Raw genomic sequence first — 19,358 nt, forward strand, 5'->3', positions numbered from 1 at the left:
CCAAGCCCTTTGAGTGAAGCTTAGGAAGCTGGGAATGTTTAGTTTGGAAAAAGGAGGTTGCGAAACCACACGATAGCCATGTTTCAACACTTGAAAGGATGTCATATTAAGGAGGGGGTTAACTTGTTTGCTGATGCCGTGGAGACTAGGACATAGAGCAACGGATTCAAATTGCAGGAAAAGAGATTCCACCTAAATATTGGGGAAAACCTGAGTTGTTCAGCAGTATAATATGCTGCCTCAGTATGGTGGAGTGCGCTGGAGGTTTTTAGCAGAGGCTGGGAGTCCTTCTGTCAGAGATGCTTTGATTGTGTGTTCCTACAAGTCAGATGTAGGACTGGATGGCTGTAAAGGTCTAATCCAACTCTATGGTTCTATGAGATTCTGAATTCTCATGGGATCATAAGGGGACACACTGAGACATAGGACACGCCTAGGGATTTGCTACAATATTTTTAGACCCCGATCTCATTCTATAGATCAGAACTTTCCAAATATTTCATGCTGGTGACAGACTTTTTAGACATGCATCCTTTTGTGACACAGTAATTTAGTTTTGCAAACAAATTGGAGGTTAAATCAATGCCTTATAAGAGATTTGGAAACATACTTAAGTTTTAATAATGAAATATCAGGGAACACAACATATCTAATGAAAACCACTCATTTAAATGTTTTTAAATTTATGATTTGCGAGATAATGACATATATTTCCAAGATTTTTTCCCCATTTTTATTGCATTCACATGACACGCCTACGTATTGCAGTCGACGCAGTTTGGAAAGTTCTGCTATAGATCTTTCTTTTCTCTGCCCCCTCCTTTATTTTCTTCTTTCTGTAAACTTGTAGCATTTTTTGTGATGTATATGCCTAATTTTTTTTAAATTCAGTAACATCTATTTTTGTGCACAGGCTGCAAATTGGGCGAAGCTTCTGATTTTATTGTCCGCCAAGGTACACTCATTCAGGTTCCATCTTCTTCAGGAGAGGTTGGTTGCTACAAAATTTGTACATGCAGTCAAAGTGGACTTTTGGAAAATTGCATGGAAATGCACTGTGTTGACCATCAAAAGTCATGCATTGTTGGAGGGCAACGAAAAAGTAAGTACTATTGCAAGTCATTCATTCCTAAAAAATCAATATTAAGGTTTTGGAAAAAGCAAACCTAACACAGAGACTGGTTATGCTTAAGCGGAAGATTTTAGATTCCTGCAAATTTTGGGAACAATTCTGAATAAATTTCTCCTTAACTAAGGGTAGCATGCTAAGCAGAAACAGATCACTTTAAACAATTGAATCATACATGTATGTAGTATGCATTTTGTTTTCTTACATATGTCTGTTTATTTTAAAATATAATTTAGTAATCTTTATGTGTTTCTTGATCCCACTGAAGAATGAAAATGTATGTGGTAGTAAAAGATAAAAAGTGTCTACTAAAGAATACCAGAAATTCTCTTCCAAAATAAAAGAGGCAAAATATTAAATTGAGAAAATTTTAGATCTATTTTTACAGGCATTCAAGATAGACTTTTAGCTATAACTCATTAATTTATAAAATACAAAATAAAATTAATAAAATAAAAATACAATGTGAAATTTTATTGTTTGTAAGATTTTATTTATTTTTGATATTTTTACTTGTATATAGCTGTATTTTGAAGTAAAATACATATTCATTCCTTTCGTTTATTTTAAGGCCATGGAACATCTTTCAAGATAGACTGCAATGTCTGTTCTTGTTTTGCTGGAAATTTGATATGCACAACCCGCCAGTGTCTAAATGAATACAGCTCGGATGATGAACGCCGAAAATCTACGGGTAAAATTGCAAAACACAAGAAAATTTAAAAACAGTGAAAAGTTGTACGAAAAGAAATGTATTTGTTTTTCTTAGCTGTCTGTCTCTTCATATTCAGTGGCAAGCCTTTATCATTTATCTGCTGATCTTTTTTTGACATAATTCAAAGTGCTGATTAGAACCTATAAAATGTTAAACAGGCTGATAGATGATATCTCCTTGTATGAGCCATTTTATGCCTTGAAATACTTTTTTTCTCAATCTCACTAACTTTATAAATATGGCTTTTGGGGACATAAATCAGAGCCTTCTCATTGATTCCCCTCAGGGCTCTGAAACTTTTTCTCAGAGGCTAGAAAAGTTATTAACTTCTGCCATCAGGTGAATCCTTTTTTTTTTTTTCACCAGGCAAAGACTTTCTGTCCCTTTGTCAATTAGATTTTGAAAATGTTGGGTTATTTATTTATCGTGTCATCAGCAACCATACCATTGTGTTACAATTCTAACAGAACAAAACAAACACAGAGATTAAAAAAAACAAAACAGATTTTGCAAACTTGGTAGTTGGTTAAATGTCCTTTGACCAGTATCTGGCCACTTGGAGTGCCTCTGGTGTTGCCGCAAGAAGGTCCTCCCTTGTGCATGTGGCAGGGCTCAGTTTGCATTGCAGCAGGTGGTCTGTGGTTTGTTCTTCTCCACACTCGCATGCCGAGGATTCCACCCTGTAGCCCCATTTCTTAAGATTGGCTCTGCACCTCGTGGTGTCTGTTCAGCGCCATCCAAGTTGACCAGTGTTCTGTGTGCCCAGGGGGGAGTCTCTCATCTGGTATCACCCATGGATTGAGGTGCTGGGTTTGGGCTTGCCACTTTTGGACTCTCGCTTGCTGGGGTGTTCCAGCGAGTGTCTCTGTAGATCTAAGAAAACTATGTCTTGATTTAAGTCGTTGACGTGCTGGCTGATACCCAAACAGGGGATGAGCTGGAGATGTCTCTGCCTTGGTCCTTTCACTATTGGCTGCTACTTCCCAGCGGATGTCAGGTGGTGCAATACCGGCTAAGCAGTGTAATTTCTCCAGTGGTGTGGGGCGCAGACACCCTGTGATAATGCGGCATGTCTCATTAAGAGCCACATCTACTGTTTTAGTGTGGTGAGATGTGTTCCACACTGGGCATGCATACTCAGCAGCAGAGTAGCATAGCGCAAGGGTGTCCCCTGGGCAACATCTTCGTAGACGGCCGATTCTCTCGATCCAGAAGCAACCAGAGACGACTTGCAGCATGCAAACAAGAAAGCAATGTTGGGTTATTGTGAAAACAAACATTGGTGATAAAGCTTCATTGGAGAGACCCTTTTCCCATGATAACTCTTCCAGGAGTCAATTTCCTTTCCTAGGAGTAGATTTCTTCTCACTTCCTGTTGTTTCACGCCTGTTTTTAATTAATAGTTGAATTTAAGTTAAGTGTTTGTAACTCTAATTTCAGGATTGGTGTGGGGCACGAGGTATTGTGTTGTAGACAATCAGAATTTCAAGGATTTTGTGAATCTGCACAATCTTAACAATGGTCGAATTCTTTCAGGTCTACCATGTAATTGTGAAGATGAATTTGTCCCAATGTGTGGGCACAATGGACGAACCTATCCAAGTGTGTGCATAGCACGTTGCGTTGGGCTTCAGGACAATCAGCTTGAATTTGGGTCCTGCACATCTCCTTGCAAATCTAATCCTTGCCTAAAAAATCAGAGGTAAATATTTAACAAAATTGAGATTAGGAAAATGTCTTCAGTTAATCAGCCTTCTTACATATGAAAAGCAATCGACCGTATATTCTGGCATATAAGACTACTAAAATCTTCTCAAAAGTCAGGGGTCATCTTATACGTGGGAGTCGTCTTATACACTGGAGAAGCCTTATGCATCGGGGTCGTCTTATATGTGGGAGTAGTCTTCTACGCCAGGAGCCGTCTTATAGAGTGGGTGCTGAAACTTCCAATCCGGATTGGAGAATGTGTGGTTGCTGCATATGGTGGGGGGAGCTCAAAAATGGCAGTGGCCGCGTCCCTGCCATATGCAGTGACTGTAGGAAAGCATTAAGAGTGACGCTGTACAAGTATGGTAGAAGAAAATCCATTCATCAGCATTCGTGGACTTAATGCGGTCTCGATGGTGAGGCGAAGGGGCACCTCACCGGGAAGGTGTAAGTGAAGGGTGTTGCAAGCTGCAGGCGTGTAGGGCACCCGGGATATGGAAAAAAGAGATAGAGTGGCTCTGGGCCCAGAAAAACACAACTCTTTTACCTGTCTAGCCCACCCTTGTATCTTATTACCATACCTCCTCCTCTGTCTCTCAGATCTCACTCCTGAAAACTGCAGTGAAGCGGTGCAGGTGCGCATGTGCGAGATCTGAGAGGCAGAGAAGGAGGTACAGTAATAGGAAAATTACCATATTGAAATCAAATCTGATGCTTTTTAAATTTTTATTTGGTGTACGTTGGAAGAGTGGTAGTCTTATACGGCGAATACATCCCAAACTATATTTTAACTGGAAAAGTTGGGGGTCGTCTTATATGCTGGAATATACAGTATGTATTTAAGGGTATATAACACATTTTAAAGTCTCAAGGAAGTTCAACCAAACATGCACTGTAGCTGATCCTAGTATATCCCAGATTCAAGGTGAATTGACTTCGTCAAATGCAGAGTGCATCATTGTAGATACTTGCCTTGCAGAAGTGCAGTAAAAAAAAATCCAGAAATGGAGGAGGGAGCTAATTAAAAAAACCTGCAAAGGAAATGAGATCATAGGTCAGTGAGGTTCCCTCTTTCCCTATCAATTTAGGAAACAGCCAAGCAGCCATGAAGTAGGAGTACTTATTGTGTTTGGTTTACTGATTCTCTTTCTTTCAGCCTCCTATGTTTTGTAGTTCCTCATTAAATTACCTCTGGGATCTGCTAAGTGTATGTGTAATAACATAAATAATATGGATTTTTTTTTGTTTTAACTAGATGCATACCAAAGCCACAGGTTTGCTTAACCAGTGTTGAGAAATTTGGATGCAGTCAGTATGAATGTGTGCCTAGGCAATTCAGTTGTGGTGACCAGTTGCGAGATCCTGTCTGTGACACAGACAATGTAGAATATGCAAACCTGTGTACTCTACATCAGAAAGGAAAAAGTATGTCATACAAAGGTCCATGTCAGGTATGCAATAATATTTCAAGTTATTTGTGGCATTTATTGTTCCACATTTTATTTAGACCAAGTCAGATTTTTTTTGCTCTTTAATAATGATAATAATTTTATTTCTTATACTTTTGCTTTTATTCTTTCTTCATTTATGTAATTTAATATGTATACATTTTAAACAATTGAGCATGGTATGATTTTTAAACAAGAATAGAGAAGTGTGGCTCTTTAAATATTTTTGGCCTACAGTTCTAATCAGTCCTTTCTAGCATACATAGTTAATGGTGAAGGAGTGAGGGTATTGTAATCCAAAAACAGCTAGAGCAGTGGTTCTCAATCTGTGGGTCCCCAGATGTTTTGGCCTTTCGACTCCCAAAAATCCTAACAGCTGGAAAACTGGCTGGATTTCTGGAAGTTGTAGTCCTAAACATCTGGGGACCCACAGGTTGAAAACCACTGAGCCAGTGAGCCACAGTGTCCAATCCCCTCCTATAATTATTTAAATTCTTTTTCCTGAGGTTGTCTTACTGCTTGCCGTAGATACTGGCAGAATCCTTTGAGGCTTGGAATTTAGGTTTTCTGATTTGATCTGTCTCTCACTCCCTTAATCCTCCATCTTAATTTTGATTTTATAACAATTATATTAAAAGCTTTGAACCGTTTTGGGCACACACAAGCTGGATCCAGTTTTTCATGACTATTTGTCTTCCTGAACATTGCTACCACAAAATTCTGAGCAATTCTATTGCAAAACAAACCAGGCTCCCTATTATACAGAGACCCTTAGGGAAATGAAATTGGAAGAATGACAACTAGAGTGCAGATGGCGGAAAATTCGACTTTTATGCGACAAGACATGGTATAGATGTGGCAATACATGCAGTGAAGACAACTTTCTTATCTACACACATTGTGTCTGCAGATTCATGTCCAGCTGAGCTGTTCAGAGAGGTGAGAGGTCTAACTCAGGTACCCTCTCCTCTGAACCCATTATTAGAACCTTCAGTAGCTCACTGTGATGCTTTTAACAACTATATTGCGGATAAAATCTCTCACATAAAAGTTGACTTATACACTTTCATTGGAACAGAGGCCAGCAATGAGGTGTCCAGCAACTCTTTGAGTGGGATTACACTGGATCAGTTTCAATTGGTGATGTGGACAAGCTGCTGGGGCAAGTAAAGAGGACAACCTGCTTTCTTTATCCCTGCCTCTCTTGGCTGGTTGTCCAAGAAGGAGATGCAATTCATTCTCAAATACAATGAATTTTTAATGCATCTCTTAGAGAGGAGGATTTTCCATCTTGTTTCAAAGTAGCAGTAGTTAGACCACTGCTGAAAACGCCCTCCCTAGATCCCCTAGACCTTAATAATTACAGACCAATCTCTAATCTTCCTTTTTTTGGGGCAAAGTGATTGAGAAGGCAGTTGCCTGCAACTTCAGGGAGCCTTGGATGACACACACTTCCTTGACCCATTTCAAAACAGCTTCAGAGCAGGATACAGAGTTGAGACTGCTTTTGTTGCCTTAATGTCAGTGATTTCCATCGTAACACTGACAACAGGTGTGTGTCTCTGCTGGTGCTTCTAGACCTCTCAGCAGCTTTTAATACCATCAACCATAGTATCCTTCTGAAACACCTGGAGGGACTGGGAATTGGAGGCATTGTGCTGCAGTGGTTCTGGTAGTACCTTCAGGCAGGTGCATAGGGATAACTGTTCCTCAGGAAAGGAACAGTCATATGACATCCCACAAGGTGCCATTCTATCCCTAATGCTTTTAAATATTTACACTAACTACTGTGAGAGATCGTCTATAGGCATGGGGTGGGGTGTTATATGTTTGCTGATGACACCCAAATATATTTCTCCAGGCCTTCACAAACAGCCTAAGGATAGTGAGTCTCCTCTGATTGATTGAGTGGAAAAGTTAATGGGCTGGATGAGGACAAACAAATTGAAACTGAATCCAGACAAACCAGAGATGCTTGCCATCAAAGGTCCTTTTCTGGGGATGGAGGTATGTCAACCAGTTCTGGTTGAGGTTACACTCCCCCTGAAAGACACTGTCCTCAGCTTGGGAGTGCTCCTAGTTATGTCTCTCCAAATATCAGTCCAAGTTGATGCAATAGTTATTATCAACTTTGCCTGATTTGCCAGCTTGTGAATATGTTTCCATACATTTTGACTAGTCTCTCTGGAGGAAGTACCATCACAAGTGCATTTAGTAAACATTTTCTTTTAGGTTTTGACATGCAGTGTATTTCATTCTTCTCTTCCATGTCTTTTCCCATTGGGTCATTTTTATCTCTTGGCCTATGTTTTGAGCCCATCTAACCATCAAGTCTTTTACTACTTCCTCTTCTGTGTTCCAAGTCAGTAGATTTTTGTATATATATGATATAAGTCCTTTTGGTTTTTGGAATAACAAATGACTGAGTTTCAAACATAACGTAAGTATTAAATAATTGTTAGTTTGCATGTGGTTGTTTTCAATCTCAGATAATTGCATTCTGCTTTTAATTTGGAAAGAATTATAAGATTTTAGAGATATTCACTTTGTTGGGGTGGGTTTTTTTCAGTCTTTTTGCAGCTCAGTAGATCTGGTATGTGGCCATAATGGTGAAACCTACAGCAATGTATGTGCTGCCTATTCTGATCGTGTTGCTGTAGATTACAGTGGACCTTGTCAAGCTGTAGGAGTCCTTTCTGACTATAGTTACCAAGGAGAATGTGCATCTGTTACATGTCCTCATCTTTCAGATATTGGATACAGGCCAGTTACTCCACCAGGTGAGAATACAATTGAAGTTTGAGAGCATCTTGACAATATTAAGAGAAACATAATTGTTTAGGTTCTGTTGAAACAGCAGAATTTTAGATCTTGCATACTTTAGTCAGAAAAAAATAGATAAGCTGGTCTTAGTACTTTTTTTAGTGTAACCACAATAATGCATTTATGATTTGAAGAGGTCAGTGTATGCAGAGATCATACAACTTGTCTTCTACCTGGAAAGAAAACAAAACTGGGAACACTATATTTCATGTAATAGTCACAGTCACACTTTTTATGCCTTTTTATTGAAAGGGAGAGATGTGACTATTATGTGATGAAAAAATCACATAATAGTCACATCTTTGATTCTCCAGTTCCTGGTCTTTATTAAAAACGAGGAGTGCTCCTGCCTCGAAAAGCTCAATTTCTGTTGTTGTTTTTTTTAAAGTGCCTTGCCTCAAAAAAAGGAGGAAAGAGGAGGGAAAATTTTCCCTCCCTTCTTTCTTTTTCCAAAGGCAAGGCAATTTGCAATATCTGAAATGAAGCTGTTTGGGGAAAGGAGGAAAGAGTGAAGATCTATATTCCAGAGACCTCCATTTCATAGTTTTTAAACTGCCTTGCCTTTGGAGAAAAAAGAAAGGGAGGAACTGGAAATCAGCCCCAAGCGGCTCTGCGACTATTATTCAACGAACAGAAATATATCAGTTTTGCACCCCCAAAAATGGGGGTGCAACTATTATGGAGTGGCAACTTTTATGCAGAAGTTATCTTGTTACAGTTATGCTTATTGTGTCCATGCTGTGAGGCTATAATTATGAATGTCATGCTTATTTCTTTAGAGAGTTAAATGCCACAAACTGTTATGATAGCATAGGGTGCTTCTTTACTGCCAAATAATGCAGTGTAGAGGCTCATTAGCCTGTTTGCCTTCACACAATGCACACAAGCTAAAGAGATTTAACCTGGGGTAAGCTGCTTAATAGGGGGCTAATAAGCCCCCTGCAGCAAGATATGTACGTTTTCCTGTGTTGGGGCAGTGGGAACAGCTATCCTGCATCCCTGTGCTGGATCCAGTGCTACTGCCCCGACAGCCATCCCATGCTCCCCGGGCTCAGGCAACCCAGGGAGGTTGGGTGCACTCCCTTCCTGCTCTCCACACCATTGATTTCTCCCCGGAGAAGAGAGAAAAAAGGACCTTCTGCAAGGTAGCAGACCCCTTTTCTTCTTTCTAAGCCATATGACTGGCATAGGAAGAGCTGGAGGGAAGCTCACTCTTTCCAGGTTCCTTTGCCCATGCCTCACCATATATATATAATAGGTATATAATTTCACATGATTGCTCAGCCTCAAAGTTCTGTCATTGGAGTATACATCCCTCCCTTGTGGGAAAGCTCCCGTTATAATGAGCTCTCCTCCGCAAATTACCTGCTTCTCTCTTTTATCTCGCCTGAGTTTTTAATTAGTTTTAATTAGTTTGTCTTTTAATCATGACATGTAGGCTGCCCATTGTTATTGTGCCTGTGTTTACTGTAATTTTTACATTGTTATGTATTGATATGTTTTATGTAAGTATGATGTTATTGTTTATTGTTCGCGTTTTCGGTTTGTGCTTTGGTTTTTCTTTATTGTAATAGTTATTTGGGCTTGGCCTCATGTAAGCCGCTCCGAGTCCCCATTGAGGAGATGGTGGCAGGGTATAAATAAAGATGATGATGATGATGATGATGATGATGATGATTATTATTATTATTATTATTTTCTGGAGGCGCCTGGTTGACACCTGTGTGAAATAGCATGCTGAATAGATGTCCTTCATTCTGGTCTAGAGATGTTGCCTGTTGGTTTGAATATTTGAATACCACACACAATATAAACCACTAAATCATAAATTTTATTTATAAATCTGTTTGGACATGTGTTATCTCTTTATTGTGCAGGAGCATGCTGTCCCCTATATGCAGGGATGCTGCGGGTTTTGTATGACAAGGAAAAGCTGGATATCTTTGCCAGGGTGAGTAAACTCAGGTTCTGAAAATATTAAGCTATTGGACAACAGTGTGGATGGAAGCATAGGAGATAAACAAACATGTTCTACTCATGGGCCCTATACAATCCTGGTGGTAGTTATAATATCACTCATACAACAAACTAGGGGAAGGCTCTATATTTGTTAAACACCCGTGTGTTTAACCCCTAGGGAACTCCTCGTCTGCAGACATGTTACAGTCCACTAGGCCTTCCAGCTTTCCAGTATGGCTTGCAAAGCTTTCTGAGCTAGGCATATTCCACTCGACCTGCCATTTTTTCATAGCTTTGATCTGGTTTTATTCATTCTAAAGCTTTTCTTTTTTACTCTTTACTTTGGTGGGTCACGTAGAAGAAGTCTAAAAGGCCACGAACATGGTCTAAACATGCTTCCAAAGAACATGGCATCCATGAAAGGGAAAAACAAAAGAACAAATTGATTTGAATGATTTATATCCAATTCACAGATTTCTTATTTATTTATTTAAAACTTTTATATCCCGATCTTTTCTACCTCTGCAGAGGAACTCAGACCGGCTAACAGCAAAGATTCAATGCTAAAACTGAAAATCTAAAACATAATACATAACATTAAGTTACCAATTACATTACATAAATTACATAAAATTACATAAAAGCCATTCACCAGGATAAAATCGTGTCCAACTCAGTCCGTATGTCCAGTCCATATATTATAATCAGTACCATTAGTTGATTGCCGGTCTCAGACATCATTCCACAAAAGCTTTGTTGCACAGCCAGGTTTTCACTAGCTTCCTAAAGGTCAGGAGGGAGGGGGCAGATCTAATTTCATTTGGGAGGGAATTTCATAGCCAAGGGGCCACCACAGAAAAGGCCCATCAGACGCGCCTGCGAAGACGGCGGGGCCAAGAGCAGGGTCTCTCCAGACAAACTTAACACTCTTGATGGTTCATAGGGGAGAATACGTTCGGACAGGTAAACTGGGCCGGAACCGTATAGGGTTCTTGCTACATCCATATACAGAACAAAAAGACATTTTGTATAGCTTGTAATGGTAAAAGAACACTGAAAGAAGTGGGGTTGTTTGGAATGAAAGTGGCCTCCCTTTTCTGTGCTCATGCATTCTCTAGTTAAGTCTATGCTCTCAGCACTCCTTTCCCCCTCTCCATTGTCACCAGCTCATTGCCATTTCTTAAAAACATTACCAATCTTAAAAATGTGTATGGCACAATTTATATATACTGTACACAAGACCCCTAGGGCTATTAAGAAATGCAAAACATTTCACTATTAATAACTCATTCTCGAATTGCCCCCTGCCCTAAAAATCAAACTGCTCTCCCCTCATCCTCTGGTTTGTGCGTGCTCCATTTTGGGAACCATGTGGTTAACCCCTTCCAAGCTTCCTGCAACCCTCATAAGAATAATCCTCTGCTGAAGACTTCCCCCAAGCAGTAGCTGAGCCTGGCCAAACAAACTTCTGGCCATATCTGAGAACTTCACTTATTACTCAGTTTTGTTTGATCCAAATGTAAAAATGTCTGAAAGTTATATTTACCACTTTTTTTGTTTTCCTTTTTTTATTGAGAAAGAAAAATAAAAACATATTTGAACAGATAATACTTGTCTATTGTAGGCATACATTATAGTAACATATTTCTGTATTATCTATTCTCATTCTTTACAGGTTTGTTCATATTACATTATTATTATTATTATTATTATTATTATTAGTATTATTAGGTTCTTGTGGGTTTTTTTGGGCTATAGGGCCATGTTCTAGAGGCATTTCTCCTGACGTTTCGCCTGCATCTATGGCAAGCATCCTCAGAGGTTGAGACCTTCTCAACCTCTGAGGATGCTTGCCATAGATGCAGGCGAAACGTCAGGAGAAATGCCTCTAGAACATGGCTCTATAGCCCAAAAAAACCCACAAGAACCTAGTGATTCCAGCCATGAAAGCCTTCGACAATACATTATTATTATTATTATTTTCTTTTTTTTTCCTCCCCCCTCCTTCCACCACCCTTTCCTACCCCTCCCACCACATTTCTCTCTATATCTTTATTTTTAACCACGCACACAACTTTTGCATTTTTTGTACAATTTCTATGCTGGCTTTGCCTTCTTCTACCCATTTCATATATGTTGCCTATTTCTCTTTAATTTCTTCTGTTTTGTCCTCCTGTGAATCTTCTTGGGTTATACATTCAATAATATCTGATTGGACTTGTTCAAATAAATAATTATTCCAATTTTCCAAATTCCATTTTTTTCATCTCTCCACCCCCAGGCTATTACCGCCTTTCCTGCTAAAATCATTGCTTTAAATAAGTTTTGGTTCTTCGCCTCAATATTTTTATTCCCTGTAATTGCCATTAGCATAAATTCCATATTGACTTGTATTGTTATTTTGAAAAGTTTCCCAATTTTTCTAATTATCTTATTCCAAAAAGTTTTTGCATTTAAACAGTCCCACCACATATGTGCATACCAACCTTTATCTACTTTACAATGGCAACACATTGGACTTAATCCTGTTCCCATATTTGCTAATTGAGATGGTGTCCTGTACCATTTCCAGATGAATTTCCTTTCTAATTCTTTATATTTTTCCATTTTAATTTTATTTACCCCTTTCTTTAATTCCTCAATAGTTTGTTTTGTGAGTGTCCCCTCCTTCTGCCACTTATTTTGTAATGTTCTGACTACATATTCATCGTCCTTTATCATTGTTTTGTATAATTCTCCAACTAAACCTTTCATTGTCTTCTGTCCTTTCAAAATATATTTTCAAGCACACTTTCTTTGCCTAAACATTCTCCATATCAATTATTTTAAAATCAATTATTTTAAGAAGGAAAATATTTTATATTACTTGATCTAATATCAAATATCACTTTTGCAATTGAAAGCTTTGTTTTGTAAAAAAAATAAAAATAAAATTTCTTTCAGGTAACCAAACGTCCAATTACTGTACTTGAAATACTGCAAAAAATTCGTCTCCATGTTTCTGTACCACAGTGTGATGTATTTGGATACTTCAGCATAGAATCTGAAATTGTGATACTCATCGTTCCTGTTGATGAGAATCCCAAGCCACTTCAGGTATAATTTGTTAAACACCAGTAGTTTTGTATTGGTTTTGTTTACTTACTATGCTTTATTTGGCTCAATTTTTTTTCTATTTTTTAATCATATGAGCATTTAAAACAAGTCTGAAAGTGATCTTATTTGTAGTGCAAAAAACACTTAAAAACAATACAATAATTAAAATGAAGAACAATTTTAACAAATATAAACTTATTAGTATTTCAATAGGAAGTGTGGGCCTGCTTTTGGCTAATAAGATAGGGTTGTTGTTGCTGCTGCTATTGTTGTGCGCTTTCAAGTTGTTTCAGACTTAGGTTGACCCTGAGTGAGGGCCGGGTAAATGACCTTGGAGGGCCATATCCGGCCCTCGACCCATAGTTTGAGGACCCCTGTTCTAGAACATGGCCATACAGCCCGAAAAACCTACAACAACCTAGAAGGGAAATATTTCAAAAACCAATCTTTATCTTTTCTTAGATTGAAGCCTGCAATAAAGAAGCAGAAAAGATTGAATCACTGATCAACTCCGACAGTCCTGCTTTAGCATCCCATGTGCCACTCTCAGCACTTATAGCAGCCCAAGTGGAAATTTCGTTTGGAGTTTTGTCTTCCTGCAGTCAAGTTGGGCCAGCATTGCATTTGCTCTTTTGGAGCTTTGTGGTCGCTTTCTCGGCCACACAATGTAGGACATAGTGGCAAAGAAACTAGTTATTGTTGTGGGATTTTGTATTTGTTTTGCGAAAGACATTCAGAACTGCTGATAACCTATATTTCTTTTTGAGAGTTGGCAACTTGATCAGAGTTGTCTCTCCACCCACTTCCACAAAGAATATTTATCATCACTAGAGTAACATACATAATACAGCAAACTTTTAAAATTATCAAACAAGTAGTCATTTACCCTGAAAGCAGTTTGCAGAGATAATGATAGAGCCCACTGCATGTGTATTCATTTCTTTAAGCCCTCTGTTGTTTGGTCAGACCTATTTAATGCTTCAAAAATTAGCAACGTTTGCCTGAATAGTAGCAGGACAAAAGAAATGAACACAGTCGTCAATTACTCTAGCATATTGCTTTCACTTCTCTGGAAAACAGTTTTCAAATCTTAGAGTACAACTTACAAGCAAAAATCAACACAATTCAGACAGTCTAGCTGTACATGTTTATGGGAAGAACACTACATTGTACTTGGTGCTGCTTCAAGTTGACTGTGTTCCTAGTACTTTTTTGTGACTATGCATACTTCAAAACATAGTTTTGAACACAAAAAGCATAGTTTATCCAAAGACATTTATGCATAACATGATATTTTGCACAACTCTATTGGGAGGCTGTATATAGGAGCTTCCCAGCAGCATATAAGAGTATGCATTTTGTCAAATAGTCAATGGAAATACATATCTTCTTCTTCTAATAATAATAATAATAAATTTTATTTCTACCCTGTCACCATCTCCCCGATGGGGACTCGGAGCGGCTTACATGGGGCCAAGCCCGGACAACTTAATACAGCAATAAAATCGAAGCATATACATCAGACAACATTATCAAAATGACATTAAAATAATAATAAAATAATAATAGTAGTAATAAAATAATATAAAACAAAAATTCAAATAGACATAATCACGATAGAGATGACAATGGGCCGGCCACATATTCCTAATAAAAAACAATTAACAGACTATGATGAAATAAAGTAGGAGCAGGGCATTTAAATGGAACTCATAAAACACACATAGTTGTGGGGCAGAACATCCTATTTGGAGGGCACGAACTTCATTAGCTGAAAACGTTGAGGGGATATAAAATATCATGCTGAGCACCTATTCACCAAAGGTGTAGTGGAAAAGCCAGGTTTTGAGGTTCTTTTTAAATGTTTCCAGTGAAGGGGAAACAGGTGTTTGGAACTTTTCCTTCCAGTTTTCAGTTACAGCCATTTATGCGACTGGCACACACAAAGAACATCCTAGTTTTGGACAAAAGATTGATTTTCAAAAATTATGTGCAGTGTACATTTTTTCATCTACACAATATCTGTTCCATACCTGCCAGTTTCTTACTGTGAAGACAAAATCATTTTTCAATTAAGTCAACTGCTTTCTTTTCCTTGAAAGAAGAAATTGTGCAGATTTTTCAACTTCATTTTCAGCAGTAGACACATGTTGCATAAGAGTATTGAAAAGTATTATTTTTATATGACTTAGAGGTATATCATTCAAAATGTTAAACATAAACCTATTTTTCGACATTGGTTTTTGACAAACAAATTGCTGCTACTTAACAGTTTTACCAAAAACAAAATGAATAACTAATGTTTTGTGTAAATACATATTATATTTTATTATGAAGAATATGATCACGGGGTTGATTCTGCAGAGGTTAACATAGTGGAGCAAAATTACGGCCGCACAGACTTGTTTGCAGAATATCATCACCCAATATTTTAAGCTAATATCCTCCTTATAAAAATGTATGCAAGGTACAGATTGATGATGCAAATCGTTTACTCTGATTTCCTTTTAGGAGAAATGTTGTGAAGAATTTTTAGCTATTTATACATGTTAGATACTGCATAATTTGCATATTATCTAAATTTACATTTTAGCATGTTAATATTTTATACAAAGCATATATTTTTTTAAAAAAGGAACCAGTCCATCAGCTAGTTCTCCTGTTTAGGTCCTATTAAAGTACGGTAAATGGGATCTGGTAAAGCACAGTAGTGATGGTGTTCAGCTCCCATTGTCTGGAATCCTGTTGTTAAAAATCCGTAAAAGTTCATTTTTGCATGTTCTTGCACTTTCTCAAGGCTCTCATGTGGACGAGACAAAGGGGAAGTAGAAAGCTGCCATCACTGAGATCTGATTCTGCCATGGCTGCTGTTCAGGGAAGGAGCCTGTGGAGCTAAGGTGCTCTTGGAGGAGTAGGCAGTGCCGTTTTCCTGTCCCTCGCAGTTACCCCAAACCCACAGAAACCCTTGGGCCTGAGGGCTGCCTCCCCACCTCCAGAGCCATTCATAAGTGTATTGGAGCAGGTAGCTTTTTCCTACCACTGTCACCACTTCTGATTGTTCCTTCCTCAGTGCTACTGTACTCCCAGTGAGTTCTTTGCTGCCACAGTCACCTTTGACTTGAATTCTCGCATACCATATTTTATCACATAATTGAAAAATTGTGGCGTGATTGCTACACAGTGAAAAAAAATCTGTCTTTGATTCTCCAGTTCTTTTTTTAAAAAAAAACACTGTGTAAGATGGGCCCCGTGGTGGTGCAGTGGGTTAAACCACTGAGCTGCTGAACTTGTTGACCAAAAGGTTGGCGGTTTGAATCTAGCGAGCAAGGTGAACTCCCACTGTTAGCCTCAGCTTCTGCTAAAGTAGCAGTTCGAAAACATCTAAATGTGAGATCAATAGGTACCGCTTCTGCAGGAAGGTAACAGCACTCCATGCAGTCATGCTGGCCACATGACCGTGGAGGTGTCTACGGACAACGCCAGCTCTTCGGCTTAGAAATTGAGATAAGCACCACCCCCTCAGAATCAAAGATAGCAATTATAACGGTCTACCTCCCCCCTACAAGATTAAAAAGCAATTAGAGGAAACCTGGCCAAGGGTCGATGAATATATATTATCCCAAATGACTTGTTATCCTAGAGCAGGGATCCTCAAACTTTTTAATCAGAGGGCCAGGTCACAGTTCCTCAAACTGTTGGAGGGCCGGATTATAATTTGAAAAAAACATGAATGAATTCCTATGCACATATCATAGAATCATAGAGTTGGAAGGGACCTCATGGGCCATCCAGTCCAACCCCCTGCCAAGAAGCAGGAATATTGCATTCAAAGCACCCCTGACAGATGGCCATAACAGCCTGTTTAAAAACCTCCAAAGAAGGAGCCTCCACCACAATACAGGACAGAGAGTTCCACTGCTGAACAGCTCTCACAATCAGGAAGTTCTTCCTCATGTTCAGATGGAATCTTATTTGTAGTGCAACCCCCCCCCCCCCCCACTTAATACAATAATTAAAATGAAGAACAATTTTAACAAATATAAACTTATTCGTATTTCAATGGGAAGTGTGGGCCTGCTTTTGGCTCATGAGATAGGATTGTTGTTGTGTGCTTTCAAGTCGTTTCAGGCTTAGGTTGATTCTGAGTGAGGGCTGGGTAAATGACCTTGGAGGGCCGTATCCGGCCCACGGGCCTTAGATTGAGGACCCCTGTCCTAGAGTATCCATCCTAATAATGGGAGACTTAAATGCCAAGATAGGAGTAAATGACACGCTAGAAACAAAGTGCCCACTTCTGAGACAGTTCAAAGAGGATAGAGGCTTCCTTTATAGGAACTCAAAAGACATCATTTCACACACCCACCCACACCTGACATTAAGTCTAGACACAACTAGACTTAATGTCAGGAGAAACCTTTACTTTTATAAAATATGATTTTTGTTCCTGGGTTATAAATTTAATTCCCTAATTGGTTCCATCATAAAAATATAGGAAAAGATTATTAAACTGCAAAAACTTGGTTTTTGCAGGACATCCTGCAGCACATGTTCTTATAGTTTTTTAATGAATATCTCATAGAGTCTCAACCAATTCAACATCGTTTGTGGCAGTCACAAAAACAAACTTTCTGGGGTATAGCAACTATTTTCAAAGTAAATACCACACAATTAAACAGGAAATAACGCTTTCAAATCAGGAACAGATTTTTTTCGACAGGATCCAGGCTCAAACAGCCCCATTTATGTTTGTGTTTTTTAAACTAACTTGCCAAGGAAGAAAGAGGAGAGAAGATTCTTTCTCCCTTCCTTCTTTCTCCAAAAGGAAGGCAGTTTACAAAATCTGAAATGGATCTCTTTGGAGCGGAAGATGGAACGAAGATCCGAGTTCCAGGGACCTCAATTTCATAGTTATGACTTTTTTGTAAGGAACACAAATACTAATTTTGCTACCCAAAAAATGGGGATTGTCATACAGTAGCGACTATTATATGATAAAATATGGTATATGTCCCAGAGCTAACAGGATTTAGGCCATTCCTTTTAATCGGACTCATCCAGGAGACCCTGCTGAATATATCCTTTTAGTCTTTGTGCACCTGAACTTTATTTACATGAAGTATTTTGTATCAGTATTATGAAAGCTAACTTTTGAAGGATATGCAGGTAACATTGTTTTTGCCAAATGACTGAATATAAGAAGAAAGCACTGAAAGTTAATTTCAGCATTGGTGTTGTTCTCGCGATTTTGTGACACATGTCTTGCTTTAACTCTTACAAAAAGAAAAAAGCTGCAATGCAATATGAAATATTTTTTCAATAAAAATATTTTCTCATGTGTCCTTTAAAAATGTGTTAATTTTATGAAATCTGATATACAAATGGCATATTTTAATGTAATGTTTTTGTTTGAAGATCTGTTTTCTCCCTTAGTGATAACGATCTCTAATTTCAAATCAAATGGAAAGAACCAAAGTATATTCAACATCAAGGCAAAGCATTCCCAATTATTGCATTGAATGAGCACTATACAATATTACTAAATGACAAATTCAGGAGTTTAAACTACAAGTATGTACCCTTGCTACTGTTTTTAATATTTCATGCTTACTACTGTTTTTAATATTTCATGCTTGCTACTGTTTTTAATATTTTATCTATATAAATAAAAATGCAATGTTCGTTTGTGGGATTAACAGAACTCAAAAACCCCTGGACAAATTGGCACCAAATTTGGCAGCAAAACACATTCTAATCCAATTTATGTCTTCCAAACAAAAAAATCTTCAAAAATGAAGGGGAACTAACTTTAAAATCCCAGTCACAAATACCTAATAGAACATGCACAAAAGCCCCCCTCCCCAGTGTGCGAGAAGACTGATGCACCAACCGTTGTGAGGAAAGAGATGCCTAGCCATGGAGTCCCTTTCCATGTGTGGGCCCTCCTTCCTTCCCTCCCAGTCTCCTTCTCTTTGTCGGCTCCACTAAACACAGACCTCTGGAAGCAAAAAGCAAAGGAAGGAAGGAAAGAGGCAGAGAAGGAAAAGAAAAATGGAGGAAGGAAAGAAGTAGAGAAAGAAGAAGAAAAGGGAAGGAGAGAAAAAAGGAGCGAAAGAGGGAGGGAAGGTCGGCCACAGCAACGCGTGGCAGGTACAGCTAGTTACTATATATGAAAGAGAAGAAATTCTGATAAAGACACTTGAGGGATTGCCAGCTGGTGTATAAGGACAGCATTTCTATTTGAGGTTTCCAATAGAAGGAAACTCTGCCAATGCCAGCTGTTTTCTAACAGTTCCCACAAGCACAATATTTCCTGCTAGCTCTTTCAACATCTGCTTTTACAAAAGGCTGAAAAGTTTCTTACAAAATGTTTTTTTAAATGTGGGGTTACTTTCACAAGCAACTTGAGTACACAAAAAGCTGCAGAGGGAAGTGAAAACTGGGCGAGTTCCTATGCATGAGCTGAAGTGCTTAGATTGCATAT

At 38.5% G+C, this 19,358-nt stretch overlaps 1 protein-coding gene across 2 annotated transcripts in view; it reads left to right on the plus strand.

Moving 5' to 3' along the window:
* The window catches only part of RECK (reversion inducing cysteine rich protein with kazal motifs), a 61,439-nt gene extending 44,579 nt beyond the window's left edge, over positions 1–16,860 (plus strand). For both annotated transcript variants that reach the window (XM_067470148.1, XM_060781482.2), the window contains 8 exons: positions 914–1,102; positions 1,701–1,823; positions 3,381–3,546; positions 4,807–5,002; positions 7,569–7,779; positions 9,700–9,773; positions 12,725–12,877; positions 13,340–16,860. In XM_067470148.1, the coding sequence (XP_067326249.1) occupies positions 914–1,102; positions 1,701–1,823; positions 3,381–3,546; positions 4,807–5,002; positions 7,569–7,779; positions 9,700–9,773; positions 12,725–12,877; positions 13,340–13,555 (1,328 nt within the window). In that variant the 3' untranslated portion in view covers positions 13,556–16,860. The remainder of the gene's footprint in view (positions 1–913; positions 1,103–1,700; positions 1,824–3,380; positions 3,547–4,806; positions 5,003–7,568; positions 7,780–9,699; positions 9,774–12,724; positions 12,878–13,339) is intronic.
* Positions 16,861–19,358: the final 2,498 nt, after the last annotated feature.

This window comes from Anolis sagrei, chromosome 6 (assembly GCF_037176765.1).
Source record: "Anolis sagrei isolate rAnoSag1 chromosome 6, rAnoSag1.mat, whole genome shotgun sequence".
NCBI classification, from domain to species: domain Eukaryota; kingdom Metazoa; phylum Chordata; class Lepidosauria; order Squamata; family Dactyloidae; genus Anolis; species Anolis sagrei.